Genomic DNA, 19,979 nt, shown 5'->3' with positions numbered 1-19,979 from the left:
AATAGTTCTAAGATCTACCTGTGATAGCGACAGTGGATCTATACATTTATGAGAAAAATGCACTGAATGAGAGGGTCAGAAAAAATCTAATACTAATAGACTGGGTTTAACTCAGATTATTGCATGATAAAAGAACATTAAAGCAGTTCAACTTTCAGGCATAACTACAGACACAGACACCACATTAGGATCCTGTATCTCCAGGCTTCAAAGGGGAAAGCTCTGCTAGCCTGGTCAGTTAGGTCCTGCTAACTTCCTTACCTTTGATCTCAGCGGGCTGGTCTATCTCCAGGCCACCAGATCTAAAGGCATTATAAAGCTAACAAAAACAATTATCCACTTTTAAATATACACAGTTAATTCTGTGGAGAATAACTCTGTTATTTACTGTATAAAATCTCTACATTCAGGTTTGGCAGCTTTTCATACAATGTGGCAGTAACAGATCTACACACTCACTACTCAGACCAAGACGAGCCCAGTCACCATCACATATTGCTAGAAGTTTCTCTGGTTGTTCACATCACTGGTCTGATCTACTTCACTTAAAAGAAACTGCCTTTTTACATCCTTTAGAGTCAATACATTTCACATTTCACTTAACTCTCATGAAAAACTGCTGAAAGAAGGAGAAGAGGATGAGATTATAGAAAACTAAAGCAGTAAGGAGAAATTGAGAGTGCTCCTTGGCTGAGACACTATTATCACAGAAGAGGTAGCAAGGCTGAAGAGAGGTAACTTTTTTTTTTCTGGTTACAGCAGTTTTTGCAACCACCAGTCTGCACTGTCAGAGGTACATTTGTCAGGGCATGGGTATCACATCCAGGTTAAGAGTAATGGGTAAAAAAAGCAGCAAAACTGAAATAATCTCAGTCACTCTGCATAAGAAAAACCTGGAGTCCGGCTACGTTATAGCCTAGCTTAGTGATAACACAATTATAAGACTTTGTACATTCTTACTGTAAATGGATTAACTCCTTGGATTATTCCTAGATTTTATCCACCCACAGCAAATTGTAAGGTAGCAGCATGAATGTAGCTATCCTGGCACAAAATCCCAGAGCAGACGGCTATACGTACCACTTTGGCTATCCACTCTGCTATATACTGGGCTCGTATTATATATTTCCCAAAAACCTAAGAAATAAAAAAAGTTCTAGATTTTTAGATATGACATTCAAGAAATGACATCTCTTTAGAGTAATCTGTAATCTCAATAACTGTGTTGAACAGTTCTCAAAGATTGTAAATGGCTGTATTTCTTCCCTCAATGAACATTTATCACTGAAATCTGCACACAATTCCCAACTGATTTTTCAACAATCACTTTTCACAATGAAATGTCTCATACTGCGATTCAGAATAACACAGAATAACACTGTGTCTTACTCATTCACTGGCACTGTGTCATTTTTAAACTATAAAATTCTCCTTTACAAAATGCCTCTCTTTTGCTGGAGTTAAGTACTCTACCTCAACTCTTTTTTTATACTAAAATCTTGGCTATATTTATGTTGGCTCTCAAGGACTCTCACATAAGAAACTGAAGAAACTGTGGGAGTGAGATGAAAATATTATATGTAACATATAAAGGAATATAAATATTCTTTTTCTTGGTTAAAAAAAAGTAGTTATTGCACCATGCTTTGATGAAAGCTATGGAGATGCTGTGACACAAGTAAGAACTAGGTACTATCCCACTGCAACTGTTACTACTGAATATTTCCGATGTATGTATGGCTTGTGGACCATAGGAAAAATCCCTAGCTAGGCTCAGGCCTGTAGTAAATAACATGGACTTAATTTGCTCTAGCATTACAAGTAGTGGCTTTTCCCCCAAAAAAATCTGACTGAAAAAAAATGTCCGAAACTTGTAGCTAACATTTTCAGGCTTGAATGCTGTACTTGATTACAGATGGACTATAAATCCCTCTGCTTGCCGGCAGCATACACATTCTCTAAACGCAGTGAAACTGCATGGAGATCAGCTACTCACCACGTGAATACTTACAGAAAAAGGAGAATTCCTGTGTTGGCCAAGGCAAAAGCGAGACCCAAAATACCACTGCCCATGATTGCATTGCTGAGGTTGAAGACGGACATCCCCAGCGAAGTAGTTCCTGGGATCTGGAGAAGTAAAGACAGGCATGTCAGCAACAGCTTGCAATGGAGCAGGGAAATGCATTTATGCTTCAAGCTCCACGTTTTGCGATATATTAGGTATAAGTAACTACTGCTATGGAAATGACTTAAAAATTGGTTTGAAAGAGAAAAAAGCATCACTGAAGCCTGTCACAGCTACACTCTCATCACTGCCCTGTAGATTTTGGAAACCAATGTTGAGTGGTAGAGGCAATACACAACTCCTACTACACTTTCCATTTTAAACTCCATCTTTCACTATGCCTGTGAAACATCTTCGGTATGTGATTTATGTGTCGTAAGGCCATAAGGAACCACCAGGACTTCCTGCCAAACACAGGCCAGAGGGATTCCCTTGCTTCAACTAGAACAAAATGCTTAGGTTTTTTGTCTTTGTTTTTTTTTAAAAGTGCTGAGCACAGGCAGTTCCTACTGGAACATGAATTTCAGTTACAATTGTGTGTGCCCAACACTTTTGAAGACCATGTCTAAAGGCCCTTCACATACACAGCATAAGAGTTCATTTTGACAGGGAAAAGAACAGCAAGAGATACTTACATATTCATCGCATTTTTTCTTCTCCAGGTGGCTGTTTGTGAGACTTCGTCTGCTTTCTCGATCCGAAATAAACTTGCTAAAAGAAGTCAGAGGATTTATTTACAGCAAGTGTTTAGAAAATGTGAACACATTAATTCCATGAGCAGCATGTGATTACAAAATATGAAATGTATAAAAACTGTATGCGAAAAGAGGTCAAACTCATAACTATTTAATGAGCCAGATTATGCTTCACTGATACCAGTGTACATTGGACATCAATAAAGGTAACACTAGCACATGATCAAAACAAATGTATATATACAGAATGGTCTTTTAGGAGCTTTAGTAAAGCAGCAGCACCGATTTTGTGGACAGGAAAGTAATTTGTTTGCACATACACTAAGAGGAGATACTTCTGCAGGTGTCCTGCAGAGGTGTGTGTGTGACTGGTACCCCCTGCTCCTGACCCCTGCTCATGTGGTTTGTGTAAAAGGCAAGCAGCCGTTCTCTGTGATTGAGCGGGTCACGTATTTATTCCCTTTCCCTCACTATCAGGCCCTGAAGGTCCTGCGAACCAAATAGACAAACCAAACAGATTTCTTCTTCCCCTCCCTATCGGCCTCAAGACTCCTGGGTGCCAGCTTGATTACTCCTTTCCTTGTGAGCCTTCAAGGTCCCAGGCACCTGGCCCACCAGCTCATGGTGATGACCCCCTCACAGAAGAAGTAAGCGTAACAGCACTCAGAGCACTGGCTGTAAAAGCAAACAGTCCGAAGTGGGGAAGCTGGACTGGAGCTGCTGCTGGACAGTGAGACCCGGGACCCCTGGTGGCCAGGGACACCCTCACCAGGGACACCCCCACAGTCGTCTGCTTCTGCTGAGGATTGAGGGAATGATTTGTATTCTTTATATGACTTTTGAGGCTAGATTATGATTGTTATACTGATGCAGCAAACGATGTATTAAAATCTGACCCGATCTGCAGAGGGTCCAGGTGATTAGAAATCATAAGTTGTATTATTAATTGTATTATGCTACTTACAGATTGTACTACACTGATTCTGTTTGTAGAAATCCTGTGCCATTCTAATCATAAATTCTGTGTTACACTAATCATAATATCATGGTAAGAAAATAAAGCTTTAATTGTAATTATGATTTAGTGCTGTCTTCATTCTGACAAGGATCCCTAAAAGACCCTGTCTGCCCCCTCAGTGTTGGGTGACACTGTGGCACCCTACAAAACCCTAAATTGCCACCGTAGGGTTGGTATGGCCAGAGTTAAGAGGAGGAGGAGGTGCTGCATGCAGCCAGCGCTACCCGGACCATGCTGAACCAGGCAACGTGCTCTGTTGGTGCATCATTCTGGGCTACTGCATTTTCGTTTAAATGTCTTTCAAAACTCAATGCTGAATTCACCATACAGCAAAATTAAACATTTCTGTGCAGGGAAACATGGAATAAACAGCTTTTCTTTCTCTGCACCCTTTACTTGTTCTGTGTCCTTGATATATCCACATTTAGGAACTTAACGTCACCAGAACAAGATTTGCCTCCTGAGTCTGTGTTGGTATCCTTGGGATTTACAACACTTCTGATTTAGATGAGCTGTTATTTTCTCCCAGATCCTCTCTTCAGCAAACATTTTAGTTTGTATAAACCATTCTTTCAGCTTTTCATCTTTTGAAGGTTTATGCACAATTAAGTCCCTGGCATCTTCGTTAATCCACAGATGGTTCTTATGCTGCACTGGCTAATGCATCAGTCATTGTACATGTTACATACCTAACCAGGGGCTGTCACCAAGTGTCAGAGACCTTTTTTGCTGTAGATAAATTAAGGTGGCTCTTCTTAAATTAAAATAGACAAACAATAGGCTGAACACAAAGAGCAGCCCTGCGTGGGCCTTTCTCACAGCTGGGAATGTCTACTGGCTGGGGATGTATAGTTCAAACTGTGACTCAGGATGGTGCATCATTTGAGTACATCCAGCGGTATTCAGCCTGGTAATATAACCGTGAACTCATAAAGACAGAGCTCTGTCAAACTTCCCTACTATCCCAGTTGTGGCCTAATTACTAGCGATATATGCTAGCACAGCTTCTAAGCGTATGCCAAAATCATGCAGTTGTAATGCTGCTGACTTGGCTTCCACAGCTGACACATTGGGCCCCGTGTCTTTAACATTTTGTGTACTACATATGCATTTTGACTTTATCCCTTAAATCTAGGCATAGCTGGCAAAATGTATGTAGTATTTTTGCTGGTTTTGTTGCAACCTTCACTCCTACTCGTTGGTCTGCTTTGACTTCCTTGATATCAATAAAAACCAACTATAGGCTTCTCCTTTATTTCTTAAACTACTAACTTCTACAACTAATTTGCTGCAAAATATGGACAACGTGCCAGGTTTACAAGCCCTAATGCAGCTGGAATAGATGGCTGAACCTCCCCCACTGTTTTAAGAAGTGAAAAGCAACCGCTTCTAAGATAGACTGATCCAAAATTAACTTTCCAAAGCTCACTGTGTAGGTATTTCATCCTCATGGAATAAAATCTCAACCTGATTCAGAGCGTGTGCTTTTTTTTTTTTTTCATGTCTGTTTAAAGCCCATCTCTTGAACGCAGGCAGCAGAGTGTGAACGGTTTGAAAAAGACATTCCAGTTCTCTCTCGAAACACCCCGCAGGCAGTTTGTACAGGCAGAAGCACAGAGAAGAGTTTTGTCTCTTTTGGATTTGTAAGTGATGCTGGGAACATCTGTGGACTTTGCCTTCTTCTGGCATTTATGGAGATCATGTGTCATTTTAGATTTTGTCAGAGTTATGACAGAAGTAACTAGTCTGCTCTCCCCACTTCTCCTCATCCCTCTGCAGTCAGTCTCCCCCTTAATAATTACAAAAATAACAAATTTGTAGATACTATTATTATTGCCACCTGGTATTAAATTTCAATTAAAATTATTATTAAAGTACTAAAACATGATAAAGACAACACTTGAGTAATATTGCCTGAATATAAAGCGACCATGGGACTTTCCATTAGATTTTGACCAACAGCTTCTGTAGAACAGGTATCTTCTGTGGCCAACAAACACATTATTTCCTTCTGGATGGGACCTTAACCTATTACAAGCCAGGCTCCTCACCCACCCCACATTTACAATGTCACACTGCACGTTTTTCTCCATTTATGCTGTGTGATGTGTATGGGAGGGTGAAGTCAGATATGGGAATGTGGCTACCAGGCTCCCAAATCACAGGGTACATAGCACTGCGCCCAGCTTTTTTACAGGGTGCTTCTCAGCACCTGCCTCCCAGCCCCAGGACGGCTTGCCCAGAAAGCTCAGCACCAATGCAGTGGTGAGGGCTGTGGGGTCTGCCTGATCCCGAGGCTGTGCTGCATCTGCCATTGCAGGTAACTTAACCTGCAAGTCCAGACAAGAAGGTTGCCTCAGGACCACACTCAGTAGGTGGTGCAGACGTACTGTATGACAGCCTAAGGTTTCCATAAATGGAATGTATTACTGAACCTAAATTAAAAAAAAAAAAAAAAATGTAGGGGGAATGTAATCCAATGGATTCAACAGAAACAAATTTTCCCAAGATTTTGCTTTTTATAAACTTTTTTTTTTATTTCAGGGTGTTTTTTTCCCCCTAGAGCATATGAAAGGGAACATATGTTGGAATACTGGAATTTCTAGTTAAACTGTGACATGCATCTGCTTTGCTTAATAGATGTGCTTAGAAAACGAACTATTCATTGTCACAGAATGTTGTATATTTGACCTTTATAAATATGACATGAATGAAATGAAATGACTGTTTACTCCAGCCTCTCCCAGCCCTCCCAAGGACCACAGGCCACTGTGACAGGTGCTGTGGAAATGCGCAGTAGGACCGTCTGTGCCATCAAAGCTTTGTGACTCCCTGACAAGCATGAAATCCATTTGCGCTGTTTGTTGTCTTCATTTCAAACACTTTACTCATCATTAAAAGACATAAGCTGTCCTTATATGCTTCTGCTTTCCTCTTGTGTTTCCTACATCACAGCTGAGTAAGAACAGCTTATACAGAACTTTTCAGATACATTAATAAAATATCCTGGCCAAAAAATAATCAGCTCATTCCTGTAATGCATGAAGCCTCATGGTCGGCTTGGAAAGAATTTCTTCACCTAATTCTTTTCCTGGTTTGATTTAGCACAAAGTAGAAACTTAGTCTTACTGATAAAGTGGCTTTAAAAGGACCATGTTTAACTACAGTTTCCAAATTTCAAGTTATTAAAGGACTTAAATGAGAAATATTTGATTAAGGTGATATCCCCGAGCTAACCATTTTGGCTAAGCAGACTTAGCCAAAAACCATTTAGCCATCTCAGATATATTTAAACATAATTAAAGTGATATTTGACAATGCCTTAAACATTTGTTAGGGAAAGCTAGTTTTGACAAGATGACAGAACTTTATCCTTAGGCAGCTTCTTAAACTGAGCTCTAACTTGAGCAATGGCAAAGGTTTCCAGGGCAGGCAGGAACAAGAAATGCAGAAGAAACCTTGGTCTGACTTACACTATGAAACTTGGACCAGTTCTGGGTATACCTACTAACAACAACAAGGGGTGCTGGTAACTTAGTAGTAGCTGTAAACCAAGAGAGGCATGCAGCCATCCGCTTCCTGAGAGCATCGTCATAGTTACAGATAAGGAGTAAGTCATCTAAATAATGGTTTACAGTTATGTGTGGAGATGGCAAAGTTTTATAGCCAGGATACATGGTATCCAAAAAAGTAACCAAATCCATGTCTGGATTTGATGCAAATCTCTTCACTGACATTCCCAGAAGAAATTCAACATCTGCATACAAAGAAAAACTCCTCCCAACACAGCCCCTTCCAAACAACATCCCCTTCCATAAAACTGCATATATAAATGAATATTTAGGCCCAGAAAAGGCTGGAAATCCAAAGGAAACTAGATAATGCTTTTCCAAGATCAAGAAATATTTGGAGTTTACAACCAGACCTGGAATCAGCTTCTCCCTGGTGTACCTTCTCCAAAAGACCCTTAAAAACTCTGCTCTACATTGAGCTTGAAAAATTATGCACTGGGAGAAAAAAATGTTTAAAATTAAATACAGAGTGCAAAATCAAACAGGTTGAAACAACAAAAAAAATTAGTTGAAAATTACAGATCTAATCTAAAGCTCAAGTGAAATCAACAGAAAAAGTCCCACTGATTTTGATGGACTTTGGAGTTTCACAAGGCCTTGCACCATGTGCCAGGCAGCACAAAATCTGTTCTTCCATATGCCCATTAACCTCTTATTCCATGGAGACAGGGCGTTTGCCAAAATAGTTATAGAAAGGAAATAACCACATCCTTTCAGGATGTGTTTGGCACGGGGTACAGAGCAGGGTCTGCCTGCCGGCTCATCACCCATGTCGGCAGGGAGGTGCTTGCACAGGCCACGGGTGGCTCAGCCCCAGCCTCGGCCCCAGGGGATGGTGACAGGACTGTGCTGGTGCCAACATGCTGCTGCTCTGGAAGCTGTGGTCAGCGTGAGCTGCCTTGACACTCTTGATTTAGACATGGAGGGGAACATGAGCACACTGGGATATATAGGGCAAAATACTCATGCATGAGATGCACGAGTAAATAGCTGTCCTGTGAGCGCCCCGGCTGAGGGATAATAGACAACCGTAATAGGCTACAACCTACAACAAAACCATACTGCAGAGGAAAAACGTTATCCAGAAAGGAATGGAATGGAAAATTGTGGAATATGTTAATCTGCTCAAAAAGCCAGAACAGTAATCAGAAATTCTGCCTCTGAGTTTCTGACACTCTTTCCTCACCCCACTTTTTTTCTTCTTCCCTTTGCAGGCAGGCTGGATCTGACCCAGACCTTGCCACGCTTGCTACGCCCGAACTCCACAAAGCACATTGTGACCGCAGAGGATCAGGCATATATGGCACGCTCCTTCCCCACCCTCCATAAACATTCACTGAAAGACAAAGCTGTAACAGGGTTTTTCCCCATAAGTTATTGGTGGCACCTGCCAAAGCACTGGGGAGGTGCAGCCAGCCTGGTACAGCCGCTCCTTCTCTCAAGGATATAAATCCTCAGCAGGCTCCAGGGAGCAAATTTACCACTGTCAGCCCCTGAGCTCCTCGCCTTATGAAGTGAGCGAGCCAGCAGGAAAACAAGCAGGTTCATACTGGAACTGTTTTGTTTTGGCAAAGTTGGAGGGGTTTTTGTTTCTTGTCTTGCCTTTCTGTTTTTTTTTTTTTTTTTTTTACAGAAGTGGTTTGCATTTTGTTTTGGCACTTTCCATCAAAGCAGTTGCATCAGAAAATTCCTGACCAGCTCTAATCTTCATCAGTGCAGCTGTGCTGCGGTCGCACTGCTACACAGCACAGCTGGTGACTGCCCCAGGACTTCCCCAGGGTGGGGCAGGTTGGCATCCTTCTGCCGGAGGGGCTTGCCCACGCCATCAGCCAGGGGCCCCTGCTTGGTCCCAGGGTATGGCTGGCTGGTTTTGCTATGCACATGGCATGGCCAACACCAGGTGCTTATTCCTGCACCCGCCACCAAGCTCCTTGTCCACCCGTGCAGCTGTGAGAGCCACACAACTCTACCCTCACTTGGATAAAAAACAGTTCTTAATTTTGTTTTTACACACTAGAAAGTGAGTTTCTTTGGGTATCCAGAGAACCTGCTGCCAAAAAGAAGAAAGGGAAAGAGAAAGAGGTTTTTAAAAACCATAAACACAGACGGCAGCAGCCCAGCCATAAAGGACCAGGATGATGTGCTGGCAGAGGCTTCCCAGCAGCACCAGTGCCGGGCAGGGCTGGATCCCTGCACAGGCACCAGCCAGCCTGTGTGCTCCACCTTGGTTTGCAATATTTGAACAGGAAGCTTGATTGAAAAACAGCTTCTTGTTTTACAGCTCACAAAACCCAAACAGGGTCTGTCAGCATGTCTTTGCTGTGAACAGGACAGCTCAGCACCTGTTGGAGGCTGCTAGGAAGGCCTGAAGAGTCGCTCTCAGGTGGAACAGGCTGATCTTCGGAAATGACTGTACAGCTTAGAGGAAAAGCCAACAACTTAATAATTTAAACAAACCTGATGATTTTCACCGATATTGATAAACAGGAGCATTTTTTAAACTTGACATGAGTTAGGTGTAAGTCTGTTTTACCAGCTTCTTGCCATCCCTGCCTCAGAGAGCAGCAGCCGCTGCCTGGTTTATCTTGCTCAATTGTGAATGTGGCCTGGGACTACACTTGCTGCCAACCACACCAGCTGTACATCCGCAGGCACTTGGATGCATGGAGGTGGCCAGGCAGGTTAAAATTGTCATATCAGAGATCAAAAGGTCAACGAAGAGATTTGCCCCAAGTTATGCTGTTGGTCTAATTGTATTAATTATTATTACTTCTTTGCTGAGTGCAAGCAGACATTTCAAAATGTTGGCTTTTTGCTACATTGTATGTTTGTGCATTTTATTAGACTAATTTGAAGGATTCAAGACGATGAATAAATTGCCACTCTGTTTGCTTTATCTGCTGTTGCAGCCTATGCCCAACAGATGTCACATATGAAATTCAAATTACATCTTCAAATGGAGCATGACTTGGTAATGAATAATTCAAGATATATGCTGAAAATTAGAATGCTGTTTTTAAACAGTGTGTTTCTTAGCACAGGCAGCGTCAGTGGAAAAATACTCACCTATTTATCTGGCCATTTTCCACCTCTGTGAAATCATTTGAATCATTGCTGATGTTATCATCTTCAGGGACAGTCATATTCTGCAATTCAGTCAGTTCTAATCCAGCTTTGAAAGGCATCCTGGGTGAGGAACTGTACCTATCAAAGTGTTTCTCCAAATACTAGTGTTTGGTTGGTATCACGTGAGTAAACTGCAGCCACAGTGTCAGCAACCTAAATAAAACACAAGAAAAAAAACCCAAGATGTATACCACTGACAGCAGGCAGTATCCCCAGAAGAAACCAGTGAAACCTGGACAAGAAAGATTGTCCTTACCAACCAATTTTGTATCATTAGAAGGACCTCAGGTTATAACCTAAATGCATTGCAGAACAGTATGAGATCAACTTTGGTAACCTTATAAATTTACCCAGTCCCACAATCAACTGCTGAAGACACTACTTGTATTTGTAAACTAGTGAGCAAACCAATCCTATTTGTTTCAGGAGAAAAGATTAACCACCTACAGATTAAGGAATAAAAATGGAATAAAAATGATTTGCTTGTTTAAGTAAGTCCCATTTTGATATTCGGTGTTGTTCTTCTGTATGTTCTCCATTCTTACTTAAAAATATAAAATATATTGTGTTGATGATGTTGCTAAGTGGATGGAACAGAGGAATAGTTATATCAGTACTCTGTTCTACTAATATCTGTATTTCAGATATTTGAATATGTTAAGGTTTTTTTGGTAAAGAGGATGGGCAGAGGATGCTTTGTGTATGGTTAAACTTATTCTGAACAAGGACAGAAACAGACAAAACCAAATCCCTAAACTCATGTATCATAGGAAGAAAGAATAATGTATATCTTGTGTCAAGCAGTTACTATCTAGAGATCAGGTGATCTTTCCTCTGATAGAGATGTGATGCATAAAAGCACCAAGAATAACACCAAAGGCAGACCAGACAAGTCTGCTGCATTGACATATTTCCTCATCAGCAATGCAAATCAACTGAAAGACCAATATTTTCCAGAGTCCAACCACTCTCGGCTGAGCTACAACTAGAGCGTGGTGCTGAGGCAACAGGATGTTATTCACAAACAAGCTCCTGCATCACAACTCTCTCAATTCTCATTTTGTGAATGAATTTCCTGCAGTATTGCCAAACAGCTATTCACCCTGGGGTACGTGGTGAACACTCAGATGCCAGATTAATTTAGGGATATTTTCAAATTCACAGGGCTACCACAAACCCATCAAACTGCTCACATGCAACCAAAGAAACAGGAACATCCCTGGCTCTTGTAGGGCACTATGTCAAGGCAGGAGAATGTAGTTCACTGGTTCAGTTATGACATCTGCCTGTTTCAAATTAAGTTTACAGAACCCAATACTTCTGGTTTATACCACACAGAGAAGGGCTTTGCAAATGAGCAGTTTTTTCTCCGTAAATACTTTCTCAGAAATGTAGTTTTAAAGTTTAGATGTGCTATTAACATCCCCTCAAGTGCCCAGACTGTACAGGTGTAAAGTTTAAAGGCAAGCCTCCAGTCTTACAGTAGGGCAGTATCTGTTCTTTTCTACTGAAGGAGCAACTAAGAACGTGGTTATGGTGGCAGACAGGGCCTGGTACAGCCTGGTGAGAGGATGGTGTTAGGGGGATGTGAGCTGGGTCCTTTTCAACTCCTCTACAGAGGAGATTTCCATTACAGATACCAGGGGAGCAACTGCTTGGGTATTAAAATGTTGGCACAATAAAAAAAAAAAATTGGTTTAAGGCTGATGATAAATAAATGCAGACTGGCAAGCAGAGCGTGGTTCTAGCAGTGACATTCTGGAACAGTCTTCCTGGAGGCTGGAGGGATAAAATAGTCTACCTATTTTGGAAGAGAAGCATGATCTTTTTATAAAAGGAGAAAGCCACAGGAGATGCCGACTGCTGAGGTAGCAAGGACTGAGCCTGCTGAATCCTGAAGCTTCTTGTGACCGTGAGTTCCTAAAATAAACAATTCCTTAATAGACCTGACAACATCTGTACAGAGATCTGTATCCCCTGGCATTTAAAAATCCATGTAAAGGTTCATCTAAGATTCAAGCAGAGAGAAACTTTCCCTTTGGGCACCGTTTTGCATCATGGCCCCCCGGGAGGATTTTCAAAACTGCCTTGACTTTGCCTGTGCTTAATAAATTCCCCATTAAGTGTTTCAAAAGCAGGTGCTGAAATTAGCACTCCTGTGAGGTAAACAGCATACTGGAGAGCAGACTTCACAGCTCACTGACGTGCAGCTCCTGCTTCGCCATTCTGCCCCTCTGTAGCTGAAATGCTGCATGGCCAGACTGGCAGGAAAATGGCTCACTGGTTTATTCGCAAGGAATCTTTGCAGTGCAAAAGTGACAATCTTCTTTTTGTTTTAACCAAAATTCTGACTCTATGGAAAACTCATGGAATGAAGATGCAGCAAAACCTTAGTGCAAGCGGTGCCAGCTGATGCACCAGCAATCATTGCAGCAGATCCCAGGTGTCAGGCAGACGAGTTGCTCCTGAAGCAGCATGACACATCTCTGAATCTGCCACAGGTTGTTGGTAGGTTAAGTGATTTACTAAAAAAACCCAAAACTCACAAAACAAACCCCTGAAACCAAAAAACTGTTGAGTGAAATAATGCATTACACCTCCAACTACGAGAAAAACTGATCTCAGCGCCAAAACACAAGGAGGGTGAAGAGACAGTACTAGTAGGGCTGGGGGGTCAAAACTTTCACTGTCACAGCATGAACTCATCACAAATCTTTGGCAAAGGATAACCACCTCATCCTTAGCACCTCCATCTGTAAAATTAAGATGATAATAGCAACAATAACACTCAGTTTGTGAAGAACTTGTGGATTCAGAGGGAAAGGGTGACAGAAGTGTGATACTTGGAAAAAACCACCATGCAAACGGCCAACTTTTGCAAAGATAACTTTACCTTAGATATACATACAGAACAAACCCTTTGGCATTGCTAATCATTCCAGGCACCCTCCACAGTCAGTGGAGTACTGGTGGTCACATGAATTTCACCCCCAAATCACCTATTTTAAACTCCAAGTTCATGGATGCAGCAAATCACAGAGTCTAAATAAAATCTATACTCTCAAAGGGTTGGGTTCATATCATCAAGCTTTATTCCCTACAAGTCGAGCGTCTGCTTCAGGCTTGTCACTTGGCCTCTACAGCGGAGCCTGGCACTGCCAGAGGACAACCTGTCCTGGCCCACAGGAGGGGTTTGCAGCCATGCTGAGCTGGTCTCTGCAAGTACGATAGCTTTGCTCCCAAAGGGAGCTTCTACACTGGGATAGCTGAGCTAAGCAAGTCACCACCTCAGGTATAGGTGCCACTGATGCTGTGGGAAGAAAAAAAGAATTGCTTCAACTAATAAAAATTCACCATATGTTGATGCTGACCTATATATTGGAAGCAGCACGGTAATATTTGTACTTTAAAGACCTTTTCATTCAAGAAATGCCATGAAATAAATGCAAATAAAAATGCTATGTTGGCAAAAGCTCCTAGACTGAGCTTTATTCCCAATTCACATTGAAAGGCAGTAAATAATAATCTGAAGAGTGACTGTAGCAATCCCAATCACTTCCAGCCACTGTGCCCACTACTCTGCCCAGCCTTAAACCTCCCAAAAAGAAAAATTCCAGCGACCTGCCATCAAACCTCTCTCTCGACACACACATAATAAAACGACAAGAAGAAATAAGAATTTTGCTCTTACTTCAAATTTTTATACTCGGATGGGCAAACACTCCTTCTTGAAGCAGGAATCACCCTGAGAGAAAACAAAGAAAGAGCTAATGACCCTTCTAAAGGAACCTCAAAGGTCTGTGTTTGGTAGCTGATCCAGCCCCTCCATTTAGTAGAAAACGCACTCCTCTGGCCTGTGAGCTTGGTTTTCCCTTTAAACATCCCATGACATGACTTGTAAAAGCCATAATGGATGATTTATTCATCGTGTGCTCCTTGCAGAATACGGGAAAGATTACAACTGGTCACAGACTTCAGAAGGAGGACTGTGAGATGACACAAAAAGATAAAATGAGTTTATTTTTCTCAAGAACACTGAGACCTTCACAAGCCATTAAAACACATTCCAAGAACTGGGGTAATTTTCTTCATTGCTTCTGAAACATCAAAAAAAAAAAAAAAAAAATCCCTGCAACTCCAGTTTTCTGGACTGTTAAAATTCCACAACAGGAGTAATGGGCTCAGATGTTTGTATTTGAAAAAATACAGCAATACAGACATCTAACGTTATTTCTTCTGCTGGCTCAAGCATGAATTCTTTCTGGGCAGTACCTCGAAGAGGTGTAAGCTCAGAAAACGCTTCACTACAAGTTGTGTTTTTAACAGTAACATCATCACTCCTGGTGATAATGGTGATGGCTTAATTCACAGGCAACTTTTTTTCATAGATGTCATCATTCAAAAAAGTGCCAACTTAAGACACGTGGCTGCGCGAAAGCTGACCCAGTACGTGAGAGGCATTTGGGTAAGTGTCGGGCTGGACACCATCTCGCCCATCTCTGGGTATGGGTTTTGTCATGCGCCCTTGCACACTCACTGGGCACTTCATTCACTGCACACCTCCCGTAGTCAAATGGTCTTAGGGATGGCAAATATCCAAGAAACGCTAAGCAATTTTAACTATGGAATTCAAGATAATTTGCTTAAAAGCTGAAATATGACTCAACTTTCTTCTTGAAGGGAGTTTTGCCAAGAACTTCTCTTGGTCCATTACAAATCATCAGAATCCAGTGCTTGAGTTTCACACAAGCTGTTTTTATTCCTGCAAAGCCTGAGATGTGATACGTCTTTCTTTGCTCATACTTCTGAAAGTTCTTTCAAAGAAGAGCAATATGACCAGTAAGACACCATGGATATAAATAATGAAACACTGAGCCTGAAACTCTGTGTACAGACTATTCACTTAAATGACAAAAAGCAATAATAGGCTTGATACGTAACAGTATCATGTTGGGAGGCTGGGAAGCAACTATCTCCTTTTTGTTCAGCATTAGTGAGACCTGACATGTGGAACATAAAGCTCCCGATGTACTCCTCATCTACAGGAAGGACAAAATGGAGAGATTAGAGAAGAGCCACCGAGATAATAAAAGCTCTTGGAAATTAAAGACTGACTCACATCCATTGAACAAACATCTGCAGTGCTTGAAATGTCACTGCCTCCAGCTCCACCGTACTGCCCCTCTGCAGCAGGCTGCAGCCGGGGGAGCGGCGGAAGGAAGGGGGTTCACCCTGGCCCAACTGGTGGGCTTGAGGGTGCCATGAAAAATGACCAAGGTGCTGGCATGCGCCTGTCCTGCCCACCAGCAACACCACCAGGCTGAGGGCAGTGTGGCAGCCAGAAGGCCTTCCAGCTGCTGCAGCTGTTTGCTTGGTGGCTGCAAGCCATCACCTTTCATTTCCAGGCTCCTTCTCTCTCACACAGCCCCCACAGTGCGAGGGATGGAGCAGTTAAAAGATAAGGGGGGGTGGGGGGAAACAAACAAATGGCAAAAGACTTGAGAAGGAAGCTCAGAAAAGGATACTATAAAAGAGAAGTGATGAGCACAAATGTGGATTCTCACCCTTTCTCTCAGTACTATGTGACCTTGCGCTGCAACAGGAAAATGTTCCTGCTCTGCCCCATCGCTCTCCACACTGCCCTTCCATGCTGCCATAAAGAAAGGGAAGACAGTCCCAAATTAAGTCTCGACAGGCTACTCAGCTGATCAAAGGCAGGCAAATAAGAAATCATAAAATCCCAGTCTGATTCACCCAGTGATTCATTACTTTAGGCAAAACACTTAAAGATGAGCCATAAAGGAAAATGGTTTTAAGTACATTTTTGTTTTGAGCCCTTCCCAGTCAATTTAGGGAAGGCATTTGGCAGAGGAATATAGTCACATTTTTTCCTAATTATATTTCTCTGTGAAATCCTCTCAACAGTCTTGGTTTTGCTGAAGAGATCCCAGAACGCACTGCCACAAATAAATGAACTCTTGTCTTCTACAGAAAGTGGAAGTGCTGTACGAGTGGGACTTTACAGGTTACAGCAACAAAACAGACTATCCAGATGTATCTGTAAGGGCTAAACAGCAGCTCTGAAATTCTTACTTAAAATAAGTTTTGTACTATGGAAGAAAGAACCCTTTGCATAAGTTCATACGTAACTCACTTCTTTCTGCCCCAGCTTACAAGTAATTTCTTCGCTTCAGCTTTCTTGACTGTAAGCGACACAGAGTGATATTTACCTGATAGGCTTACACAAATATTATGAGACTTAACTGCAAAAGGGCCATGAAACACTTTCAACATAAAAAAGCTGCCATTTTTCCCAAGAGTGGCTGCTCAAACTTTGTGGATTGGGTTAAGGTCACAGCAATAAATACCTATCAGAAAGGAAACTGAATTCAGGCTTAGAATATTTAAATATTCCCACAATGTCTCATTTGCCTTCACAATACAAACTTTTACAGCGGTGGTTATTGTCACACTATGTGCTAAACGTGCTTCTACAGAAATGAGCAAGCTGAGAAAAAGACAGAGGAGAACATGGGAGGAAGGAGAGACCTATTTTTGCTCAGTCACCACTCTTCCCCTGGTGAAGAACAAACCCCAAAACCAGAAAAAAACCAAGAAAATGTAGGACAGAGACCCAAGATGAGCATCCTGCAAGCAGAGGAGCTGACAAATCTCTGCCTCCCCTTCCATCCTTTAAAACCCTTGTCAAAAGCAGGATTTGGACACGAAGGACAATTGATCCTCCATGTTCTACAGCAGCCTGTAGAAAGCCTTGAACAACTCGGAGGATAATCCTCTGCACGGGGGTATGTGGAACATGGTGCTCACTGCCAACATGTCTCACCCAGGCTGGAGAGCCCAGTTGGTCCAACTACAGCATAAATAGTCTCAAGTGACAAGCCAGAGGATGCTGCAGTGTGCTTCAGTGAAGTGCTCTCTCTGTGGTGCCTCTTAAAAAGAAAAAAAAAAAACACAAACCCTTCCAAAAAGTCAAAGTCAAATAGGAGTCATTCAGTACGACTGTGAAGCAGATCCCATTTTAGTCAGTGAATTTCCACCGAGCCACAGCAGAAGGCCTCTGCTCACCAGCAATATGGCAATTCCTAGATTTCAGACAGGTTTTGACAGTCGGTTTCAGCGCAATTTCAGCATGGGCTCCTAGCCTGAAAAGGGCAGTTACTGATACAGCAACAGACAGAATTTCCTTTTAGAGGCTTTTTAAACAAAGTTGGTATTTTGGTGGCAAATGAAGTAAAAGTTAGATGGAAAGATGATGCTCTTTCTCCCCCTGTAGCTGTTTTTACTTCTGATCTAAGATGGTTAGAGTCAGAATGTCTTTTTTTCCTTCCAGAATGTATTTTATCAATTAACAAGGATCCTTTTCTAATACTTTACTTTTAGAACAATGGCTGGTCCATAACATGGACATTTTGCCTTTCAAGCACGTGTTAAAACCCAAACAAACCTAAAGGTGAATGAAGCATCACAAAGCACAGGTTACCATAATTTGGAATAGAAATACCTCACAGCAGTCCGTGGGACACTGAATAGCCCAGGAATATGTGGCGGCTTCAGCTGGTGGCACAAGAAGGCTATGGCTTTGCCTTCCATAAAACCAGCTGCCAAACCTGGGGTCTCTTTCAGTCCTTCTAATGTCCCATAAACAAAGCACGGGTTTACACACCTCCTCGTCTCCTCTTTCACAAGGAGACACATCCTAGCTACAGGTTGCATTACAAACTCTGCAAAACAATGGAACAAACCCTCTTGCCGTAAAGGCAAGGTGGACGGACATACACGTGAGCAAACGCAGACCCAGGCATTCAAACCTGCCCCTTTTTGTTCTCGCCTAGGGCTCATTAAAACCGAGCAGCTTAGCTGTTACTATGTATTTACGGGCAAACACACACACACACACACACACGCGTGCGCGCCGTGGGCCGAGCCTGCATTTTCTAAATACCGTAAAACTTCCACTGACCCTGTGGCAGCGCTGGATTTAAGCGAAAGGCGACAGCGCTTCGCAGCAAGGCAGGGCGAAACCCGCGGCCGCGCATCTTGCGGGGGCTGCGGCACACGCGGCCCAGCCGCGCAGCTCCAGCCATCACGCTTGCCGGGCTCAAACTATTTTTTTTTTTTTTTTTTTTTTTTTTTTGCCGCTGCCAGCGAAAGCTCGTAGATGCCGACTGCCGTTTTTCTGGTTTTCTTTTTGTGTTTTTTTTCAACGGCATGCTGCAGCGGCTCGCTACGGCAGCCCCCGGCGGGCAACCCCCCCGCCGCCGCGGGGAGATGCCGCATGGCCGGCTCCGTGTCCCCCACCCCGTCCCTTCCCGCCCCGCGACCCCGCCGCAGCGATGCCGCTGCGCTCCCTCATCCCCTCCCCGACTCGCTGTGCGCTTTTAGGGTTTGAAATCGGCAGCGCCCGGGGGCGAGGAGGCACGTTTGAGCGGCGGGGGGAGGGGGGTGGGGAAGCTGCGCACACGGCGGAGACAAAGCGCGGCCCGCGGCGGGCTCCGGCCCGCGCTGCGCGACCGCGGCGCGGAGACAAAGGCTGCGCGGGGAGCCGCGTCCCCGTCCCCCCCGATTGCATCAGCTGCTGCCTACCTTCCCGAGGAGCCGCGGGGATCCCCCGAGGAATAATCCACCCTCTCCGGTTTGAATCGGCCGGAGCACCCGGACAAATAATTACAGTGATAATAATAAAATAAAAATTTTAAAAAATTAAGAAAAAGGGGCGAGGACGGGGGGAAATTAAATTGGCGAAACGAAGACGGCGAAGAAGATGCCGCTCCTCCTCCAGCCGCGGGTGTGTGCATGTGGAGGTGGGCGGGCGGGCTGGCGAGCGGGCGGGAGCGCGCGGGGCGCGCCGCCGCGCTCGGGGCCGGGGCCGGGGCCGGGGCCGGGGCTGGGGCTGCGCCGCCAGGTGCTGCGGGGCGCGGAGCACCCGCGGAGCCCCCGCGGCGCCGCCTCCCCGGGGCCGCCCGGTCACACGGACGCACGTGGCCCCGGGCAGGGGACCCGTGGGGCTCCCCGGCACCCCCTGCTCCGCAGCCGCGCATACTTTCAGCACCTTTCTTTTTAAAAAAACCCCATTTTTTACAGTTTTTACAACAACAAAAATAATTTTTCTCTCTCTTTTTACACCACGGCTTGCCCACAGGAGAACCCCTCCTGGCAGGCAGGCCGGATTTTTGTGGCGTCTTCCCTGAAATGGCCACGGAAGATCTGGCATCATCATGTTACCCAATTTCCTGTTTCGTCACGCAGAATGTATATGCTGAAAATGCTGCCATTTGTGCGAGAGGTCAGAGCATTTCCAACTGGGGCCAGGCACGCTTTTCAGAGACAAAGGGGAATTTGATGCCCAGATGATTTGCTGTAGCTTGTTATTTCCATACTAATCTCTAGAAAGCATTGTATGAGCTTTTTGGCTTGGAAAAAAACTTTTTAAGGACAAACCTGAAGCAAGATGGCATTGCAGCTGTTGATTTGAGACCGCAGTC

General features: G+C 43.6%; 1 protein-coding gene across 3 annotated transcripts in view; it reads right to left on the bottom strand.

Annotated features, from left to right (window-relative positions):
- Positions 1-19,295, bottom strand: part of SLC38A1 (solute carrier family 38 member 1) — a 42,778-nt gene extending 23,483 nt beyond the window's left edge. For 2 of the 3 annotated variants that reach the window (XR_012623595.1, XM_074827386.1), the window contains exons 1-4: positions 19,081-19,295; positions 10,417-10,629; positions 2,701-2,776; positions 2,012-2,127 (exon numbers count right to left, since the gene is read on the bottom strand). Coding sequence is in view for 2 of the 3 variants with exons in the window: in XM_074827386.1 (XP_074683487.1) it covers positions 2,012-2,127; positions 2,701-2,776; positions 10,417-10,535 (311 nt within the window). In the remaining variant the exon portion in view is untranslated. Of the gene's footprint in view, positions 1-2,011; positions 2,128-2,700; positions 2,777-10,416; positions 10,630-14,167; positions 14,222-19,080 lie in introns of all 3 variants that reach the window. The other variant, XM_074827387.1, reaches the window with a different exon arrangement.
- Positions 19,296-19,979: the final 684 nt, after the last annotated feature.

This window comes from Strix aluco, chromosome 5 (assembly GCF_031877795.1).
Source record: "Strix aluco isolate bStrAlu1 chromosome 5, bStrAlu1.hap1, whole genome shotgun sequence".
Taxonomy (NCBI): Eukaryota; Metazoa; Chordata; class Aves; order Strigiformes; family Strigidae; genus Strix; species Strix aluco.
The sequence above is the reverse complement of the archived record's forward strand: the minus strand, read 5'-3'. Positions and strand labels throughout refer to the sequence as shown.